This window comes from Leucoraja erinacea, chromosome 29, assembly GCF_028641065.1.
Source record: "Leucoraja erinacea ecotype New England chromosome 29, Leri_hhj_1, whole genome shotgun sequence".
NCBI classification, from domain to species: domain Eukaryota; kingdom Metazoa; phylum Chordata; class Chondrichthyes; order Rajiformes; family Rajidae; genus Leucoraja; species Leucoraja erinaceus.
In genome coordinates, this window is record NC_073405.1 from 17422277 (window position 1) to 17430403 (window position 8127).

An 8127-nucleotide genomic window follows, 5' to 3' on the forward strand; every position below is an offset into this window, starting at 1 on the left:
AAACACTCAGTGGAAGAGATCTACCCTCGAGGCAGAGGATCGGAAGTGTGGCTGCCCTTCCCATGGGCGCCTTGTTTCGGTCCAACCCTTCAACTTTGGACTTGTCAACAATGTGGTTTCAAGACCCATTGACCCACGAACCAATATTTGGGCATCCGTCTGTGCCAGGGATACTTGTGACAAAAACTCTCGTCTGTGGCAGGGATGCTTGATTCTCACTCTACCCCTCCCTCTGTCCCCCATCCCGACGAACTTCAAACTCCTTCCTTGCCCACTTTTCTATCCGCTGGGCTGTGACTTACCGCTCCGGATGTCTACACACACCTCATTCCAATCCTCCCTTCTCCTCCCCCTTGCTCCACCCTTTTCCTGCAAATTCCGCTGTCCCTTTCAATTGAAGGCGGCAGGAATTCACCCATTATTTAAAATTCGGAACTTAATTACTATATGCCGACCGTTTATTGAGCTAACCCCGGGAATGAGTGCTCTTGCAGCTGCGGTGGCGGGTTCTGAGCCGGACTGCAGAGCTGATGGAGAGGGAAAATAATGATCGAGCAATGCAGTATAAAGGTGTCTAGTTCATAGAAGTGGAGAAAATGTAAACGAGAACAAGGCTTCGGCCCAAGAAAGCTGAAACTGAAACACAGAATCAGTGCATTTGGGGGCGAATACTCTACAAACAGAATGACGAGGCCCCGAACAGTGAACAGAGGATGACGAACGGTCACGTTGGCGCAGCGGTAGAGTTGCTGCCTTACAGCGAATTCAGCGCCGGAGACCCGGGTTCTATCCCGACCACGGGTGCTGTCTGTACGGAGTTTGGACGTTCTCCACGTGCCCTACGTGGGGTTTCTCCCACACTCTATAGACGTATATGGTTGTAGGTTAATTGGCTTGGTAAATGTATAAAATGGCCCTAATGGATGTAGGATAGTGTTAATGTGCGGGATCGCTGGCCGGCGCGGACTTGGTGGGTCGAAGTGCCTGTTTCCACGCTGTGTCTCCAAACTAAACTAAACTAAACTGATGAGTAGAACCAGGATGTTTAGGCACTAAAAAGACTGAAAAAGACTGAAATCACGCAGGCAAAAGGGCTAAATAAAATTACAAAAAAGGCACGGAAAGGCATGTATTTCCACCACCAAAATATGGTTGAAAATGATAATATAGTTATACTACATTAAACGACCAAAGTGGTTGCAGATATTTACTAGCATTTTTTTTTCAAATTATCTGGTATTAAATTATGCCGTCTGTCAGACAGAATATGCTTCAGTTGTGAAAAACCTATTTGTACCTCAGCTGAAGTCATGGTGCATACCCGAAACAAGCTACAGACTCTATATTCATGTCATTATCTTGTGCATTACAACTACCTTTGAGAACTTCAGATATTTTTTTGTATTTCTTCAAGATCTTTGTTAACTAAAATCACTCTCTCACATTTTCCTTGCATATCTTTACCTGCATCGCCAGGAACTTTACGAATATCGTCAGTTACTTTGTTGAATACCTGCAAGTTATTCACTAATGCTTTGCCACGTTTCTCAAGGGAAGTGATAGCTTGTGAGAAGTTTGCAAAATTGGAAGCAATAAACACAAGGTCGCGGTGGAGGATTTTTTTCCTGCATGATTTCACTGACGATCCTGACTGCAGCAGATTCTTCTTCTTCAAAACAGTTGATGATTTATTTGATCATTTCAAAATTTGCAGCATAGTGGAGTACAGCAGAGAGCCAAGTACCCCACCTAGGCAAAACGGGCTGAATCTTGGGTGCCATTTCCTTGAGCAACTGCACACGTGACGGCGCTTTAAGGAAGATTTTCTTGACATTAGAAACTAGGCGATCGACATTTGGAAATAGGCTACCTATGTGCTTGGCAATTCTATGAAGTCCTTGAGCTAATAATGTCAAATGCAACATTTTGGACAATGAAACTTTAAGAGTACGAGCACCTTTTTTTTCATGTATGGAGCTGCATCAGTCACAAACAGAAGAACATTCTCGTGTTTTATACCTTCTGGCCAAAGTACAGCAAGTGAAGATGTAAACAACTGAGCAATATTTGAGCTGTTTGACTTCTCCAATACCTCCGATGTCAACAAATACTCGTTTGATGGTTGACCTGCCTCCATTGTACCGATGACCGCATTGGCAACATATCTCCCCACAGCATCAGTTGTCTCGTCTATTGAGATCCATATTTTGTCGCATGCAACTTCATCTCTAATTTTCTGCACAACAATGTTGAAGTTGCTGTCAACATAATTTTTCCGTAATGATGACTGGCTTGGTATAGAAACATAGAAAATAGGTGCAGGAGTAGACCATTCGGTCCTTCGAGCCTGCACAGCCATTCAATATGATCGTGGCTGATCATCCAACTCAGTATCCCGTACCTGCCTTCTCTCCATACCCCCTGATCCCCTTAGCCACAAGGGCCACATCTAACTCCCTCTTAAATATAGCCAATGAACTGGCCTCAATTCCCTTCTGTGGCAGAGAATTCCAGAGATTCACCTCTCTGTGTGAAAAATGTCTTTCTCATCTCGGTCCTAAACGACTTCCCCCTTATGCTTAAACTGTGACCCCTTGTTCTGGACTTCCCCAACATCGGGAACAATCTTCCTGTATCTAGCCAGTCCAACCCTTTAAGAATTTTGTACGTTTCTATAAGATCCCACCTCAATCTTCTACTTTCTGGCGAGTACAAGCCGAGTCTATCCAGTCTTTCTTCATATGAAAGTCCTGACATCACAGGAATCAGTCTATGTTCCTCTGTGTATTTCTCTAAAAAAACCTCTGAGAAATTCTAGCATCAATGAATGCCTTGCACAGATCACTCGAAAAGTCAGATGTGCAACTGGAGCCTGCAGTAAATGTAGTGAGGAGACCAGCTTGGGTCTTTCACTTGGGCAGTGTACATCTCAGCGTATCAGCATTGACTTCTGTAATTTTAGATAGCCCTTGTCTTCTCCCTCCCCCTCCCCATCTCTCCTTCTAGTCCTACTGTTTCTGCCTTTTACTTTCTCCCCCCCCCCCCCTCCCCCCCCCCCCCCCCCCCCCCCCCCACATCAGGTTGAAGAAGGGTCTCGACCCGAAACGTCGCCTATTCCTTCTCTCCATAGATACTGCCTCACCCGCATTCTCCAGGACTTTTTTTTGTCTACCTTCGATTTTTCCAACATCTGTATTTCTTTCTTAAATAGATCTTGGAGAAGACTGAACCAGCAGGCAGCGGCATTGTTGCGAAAAATAAAGATGTTGGCCAGGTAGACTTGTTTGCTGGAGTTCTGTCTCCTGAGAATTAGCATCGCTACGTTGAAGATAAGGGCTATCTAAAATTCACAAGAATTTTCCGCTTGACCTGAGGGGACACAAACTCGCGAAATGCGTGCACGTGTAAAAACATATATACAAGGAGGGTATTGTCATGTGTGTAACCATGATATATGATGGATAATTTATGCAGACATTCCCTTCCCAACAGACTCGGTAAATCTCCAAGCACAGTTCAGTAAGCCCAATGTTCAGAGCAATAACAATTATCAAATCGTACACCAGCTCTATTTTATCTCCAGTGTGTTGATAAAAGCATTGGCCAAAATTTCACAATGGATGAAATCTAAACCCGAGGGCAGGAAGTGCGGCTGCCCCTTCCCATGGGGTGTCTTGCTTCGGTACAAACTTTCAACTTTGGACCCGGCTACAATGTGGTTTCATGGGCCCAGGAACCAATATTCGGCCTCGCGAGTGTTGACGATTGAGGTAGGAGGGTTGTGAGAAAGAGGGGAGGAGAAGATCATCCGTCTGAATCTCAGTCTATCCCTCCTCCCTCGGTCCCCGATCCCTACGGATTTCCAACTCCCTCCTTGCCCACCTTTCCATCCGCCGGGCTGTGACTTACTCCTCAGCTTGTCTCCCCACTCTTCCTCCTTCCCATCCTCCCTTCCCCTCTCAATTCTTCCATCCTTCTCCCGTCAATTCCGCCGCCGCGTTCAATAAGGCAGAAGGCACCCATTATTTAAAATGCGGAACGGAATTGATATATGCCGACCGCCCCCAGAGAGAAATACTCTCCCAGCTGCGGTGGTGGTGCTCTGTCTACTTCGTGGGAGTAGAGAAAATTTAAACGAGAACAAGTCGTCAGCTCAAGAAAGCTGAAACTGGAACTGAAACCGAGAAGCAGTGCGTTTGGGGGCGGGTGCATTGCAAAGGAAATGATGAAGGCCCGCTCACCCTGTCACATACCAGAGGCTGCAGCCTCGGCATCAGGTGACCCCCAACAACGGATTCAATTTAACTTCTGTGCTGCACCGTCTGTGTTCTACATGCTACGTAAACTCTTTCCATGTTTTTAATTATTCAGTCCCCCTCCACTTTACATTGCAGCCTCTAAACTGCAAACGATTATCCTGGCCATAACAGAGAGAGAAAGGGGATGTGTAACGTGAAGCTCAGGGAACATCATCTCACCTTCTGACTTAATTCAGTACTTAGCCTACATTGTAACCGCTTCAAATAACCAACCATTGTAGTTTGTGTCTGAATTGGTCAATTCTGGTGAAAGGTCATTGCCCGCAATGTAACTTCAGTTTTAAAGTTCTCCGCAGGTGCGGGCTGACCACCTGAATATTCCCAGCAATTGTTAAATGTACTTTATTTATTATCTTTCCCAAATATTAAATGTCTTGTTTTAATCTTATCATCACTGCCTTCCAATTACCCTGTCCCTATTCTTCCCAGCACCCCAGCAATGGAACTTCCCGCCGCTCCTCCCTGATACCCCATGTCCGAAGCTGCAGCAGAGAGACGAGTCTCCACCCTCCTCCCACCTAGAGTCAGAATGGGAAGAGATCCCAAGATAACGAGACACACACGTAAATCATTTCTGCATTGATCATCTTTATTGGTAGTTTGACGTCGTTACAGATGGTCAGTCTGATACTGATGAAGATTTACAAACACTTTTATTAATCAGATCTATGCCTGATGCCTGAGAAAACAATGTTGATCAGGCCAAGTTACTGACCACTTTAACCCGTGTCGCCTAACGGTGAAAGAAACAGAACAACAATCAACTCGAGTACAAATGTTTCAATAACACGGTGGAAACAGGAGAACGCGGATCGGAAACAGGTAATACAGAGAACAGCGGGCGCACACAGTGGGAGGAAGATGAGAGGCAGTGACCTCCCAGTAATCCGGGAGCAAACACGCCCGGAGCCGCGCTCACTTTAACAGCTGGATTGTGTGATTGTGGCGGATATTTTCGAGGCTGCTCCTTGCTGAACTGTGCAGGAGTACAACTTCCCACTGCTCCAGTCTGCGCCGAGCACCGCCAGATAGCTGCTGAGACTGAAGGTGTTGTCCGTGTCCCGCCTCACCGCGCTGGTTTGCACCTCACTGCTCGGCGGACTCCCGTCCACTGTCCAGCTGACGGCGGGGAAGCCCGCGGACAGTTTACTGACCAGGCAAACTAAGGTGCCCGCTCCTTTAGCGGACATCTCCTCGTCTGACGGCCCCAGCAGTTTCACTGAAGGATCTGGGAGCTGCGAAGCTGCAATGGGAACAATAGAAGACATGTTTCAGGGGACGGAAGAGCTCGGTCATCTCAGCGTTTGACAGTTGCAGCTTCCTCTAGTGGGGACCCGAGTCTCACTGAGGGACGGAGCGGTGCCCACGGAGGTCGCCCCATGGATGTCCACACTGGGGAACGAGAAATGTGAGGCCAAGTTCCTGTTTTAGGGCCCTGCTAATAACTCGCTGGTTCACTGCATCAGCCACTCGGTGACCCCTCGCCCTGGGACCAACTAGTGCCGGTGGGGAATCGACTCCAACTGGTGGGGCGACCCCGGGTCACTTCAATGTGCCCACTCACGGAGCCACTAGCTACACGTTCCTCCTCTTCCCTTCGCCCCACCCCATCCATCACTGATGTCCCCGCTGTGCCCCCCACAGCTGCCCGGAGAATAAACACATCTCAAACTCTGCACCGCCCCAGAGGGCGAGGACAGCTGAGCTTCACGGAGCTGCGACGGTGCCGAGGGATTCGGGTCCCATTCACTGTGGGGGGGGGGGGGGGGGGGGGGGGCAGGTGCGATTCTCCCCAGACCCGGAGCTGCGACCTCAGTCGCTGCAGAGACGGCAATCGCTGAGCGGCGGTGAAGGGGAGAGATGGCAGGAGAGAGGAGGCAAGGACTGGGGAACTGGGTGAGGGGCTTTTATTGGGCAGGAGAGTTCGTCGTCACCGGGAGGATTGGAGTTTCCGTGAAATTCCGGGGGAGATTCCGCTGTGGGATCCTCATGCAATAGTGAAACGTATAGTTCCACTGCCTCAACAACCCCGGGCTGTCTCCAGTCGCCAATGTCCTCTCCCCACTGTGACACCGGGCTCCACTTTAGGAAGCTGGGGCCCCTCACATTCAATTGGATCAAACCGGCACAAAGCGGATGAACTAACGGGAGTAACACCGCGCAAACTCAGAGATGAAGTTAGTCTCCGAAACACAATATTCACAAGCACATGCAGAGACAGAGCAACAACACCACACAAAGAAGTGATTAACCGAGAGTGTACCTTTGTGAAATATCAAACAAGCTTCACGAAATAGAGAATGTGGTCATTAAAATACAGTAACAATTCACTGAACACAACTATATTTATTGGAACTGGTGCTGGACACAGAACTTAAATGGATTGAAAAATAAAAATTCTCGATAAAATTAGCCAGGTAATAATAAAGGTTAAAGAATTAGTTGCCAACTGACCGTATTCTCGCGGTTAGTAATTGCGGGATGATTTCCCAGACACTTACCTGTAACAAAGAGCTTGGTCCCTGGGCCGAACATGCCCCACAGTGTGTGGTTCCGGCTTCAGCCCTGACAGTTATCCCGGGCCCTGGAATCAGACAGAAAACACGGGCAGACGCTCCAGTTTCCGCATGAAAGTCGACTTCACACATCCCGAGTGTCCCTGCCGGTGTGGGTTGGGGAAGGGATGAACTCACAGCCGCATCGCCAGGCTTGACATTAAACGGCATCGAATCCCGGCAGTGGGCGGTGGGACTCTGAAACTTCAAAAAAAAAGAAATATTGAAATTGGAAAATACTGTATAAAGGACAAAATTAAAGCGACTTTGTGAAGAATGAAAGATTAGAATGTTTTCATTGATTAAAAGATGTAAAGTGCATCATGTTTGTTGCCTCCAGTTTTTGTTTTACCTTCTCTCACTGTGTGTAAGTACTGCTCGCTGGAAACCACTTCATACAGTAATAGACGGCAGCGTCATTCACCTCCGCCTTGCTTATGATCAACTGGTAAACGGTGGCGGCGCCGTTGGCTTTCGAAGTGAAACGGTCGCTGCTAAACCCAGACCCATAGGTCGGGACGTTGTTTCCGTGATAATACCGGAGGATCCATTGAGGAGTTGTTCCCGGTATCTGTTTGTACCAATAAGAGTATCCGTTATCCTTTATTCCGACATTGCAGTCCAGCGTGGCCGTGTCCCCTGGATTCACCGACACGGTCGCAGGTTGGATTACGGTCTGACTCTCCCCAGCTGTAAAGTAGAAGGAATTCAATTTTAACTATTGACTCTTTAATGTGACCCCCCAGAGCCCACATCACACCCGCTGACTTGCAGCCCTGTACTTACAGCTCAGCCACAGTGCCAGGGACCAGATAAAGCACAGCGTTTGCATCGTTACTGCCCTCGGTTTCCTGCCTCACTCCAGCCGCTGTATCTGCGACAAGACTGTGGACGCCGCTGCCGATGGAACCCACTTATACCATTCACACAGGAAGCAAATGCGTGCAAATCAGGGCGGGTCACAGTGAGCGACCGGAGCGCGGATCTGAAACCCTCCCATTCGCCATCAGACACGGTCGGGTTGAGGCGGTGACACTGTCAGCCACTGGCTGGTCTGTTAAACACAACCCGTGAATGAGCAGATCGTCTGTTGTCTGATATTCCCCAGGTTCTCCCTCCATCCCCCTGAGTCAGTGGTTGCAACAATCCATTCCTCAGTCCAGCGATGCCTCTCACACCTGCAGTCACAACAGGGTGGGACAGTGCAGTCTTCCTGTCCCACATCAATAATCCAGACACAAGAGACTGTAGAT

The 8127-nt window shown here is 48.3% G+C and overlaps 1 protein-coding gene across 1 annotated transcript; it reads right to left on the minus strand.

Moving 5' to 3' along the window:
* Window positions 1-4887: 4887 nt before the first annotated feature.
* On the minus strand, window positions 4888-7770 carry LOC129710946 (immunoglobulin lambda-1 light chain-like). Its single transcript, XM_055658251.1, has 4 exons — window positions 7661-7770; window positions 7237-7564; window positions 6821-6876; window positions 4888-5562 (listed from the first exon to the last, which is right to left on the minus strand). The coding sequence occupies exons 1-4, from the start codon at window positions 7704-7706 to the stop codon at window positions 5240-5242; spliced, it is 753 nt and encodes a 250-aa protein (XP_055514226.1). The 5' UTR covers window positions 7707-7770; the 3' UTR covers window positions 4888-5239.
* Between the last annotated feature and the right edge of the window lie 357 nt (window positions 7771-8127).

What these genes read in the sequence shown, in the direction of transcription:
- LOC129710946 (XM_055658251.1), bottom strand. Translation starts at nt 7,706, where the DNA reads ATGCAAACGCTGTGCTTTATCTGGTCCCTGGCACTGTGGCTGAGCT. An exon ending in CCTGGCACTGTGGCTGAGCT is followed by an intron (nt 7,565 to 7,660) that starts GTAAGTACAGGG and finishes TCTACTTTACAG; the next exon opens with CTGGGGAGAGTCAGACCGTA. An exon ending in GCGAGCAGTACTTACACACA is followed by an intron (nt 6,877 to 7,236) that starts GTGAGAGAAGGT and finishes TCAGGGCTGAAG; the next exon opens with CCGGAACCACACACTGTGGG.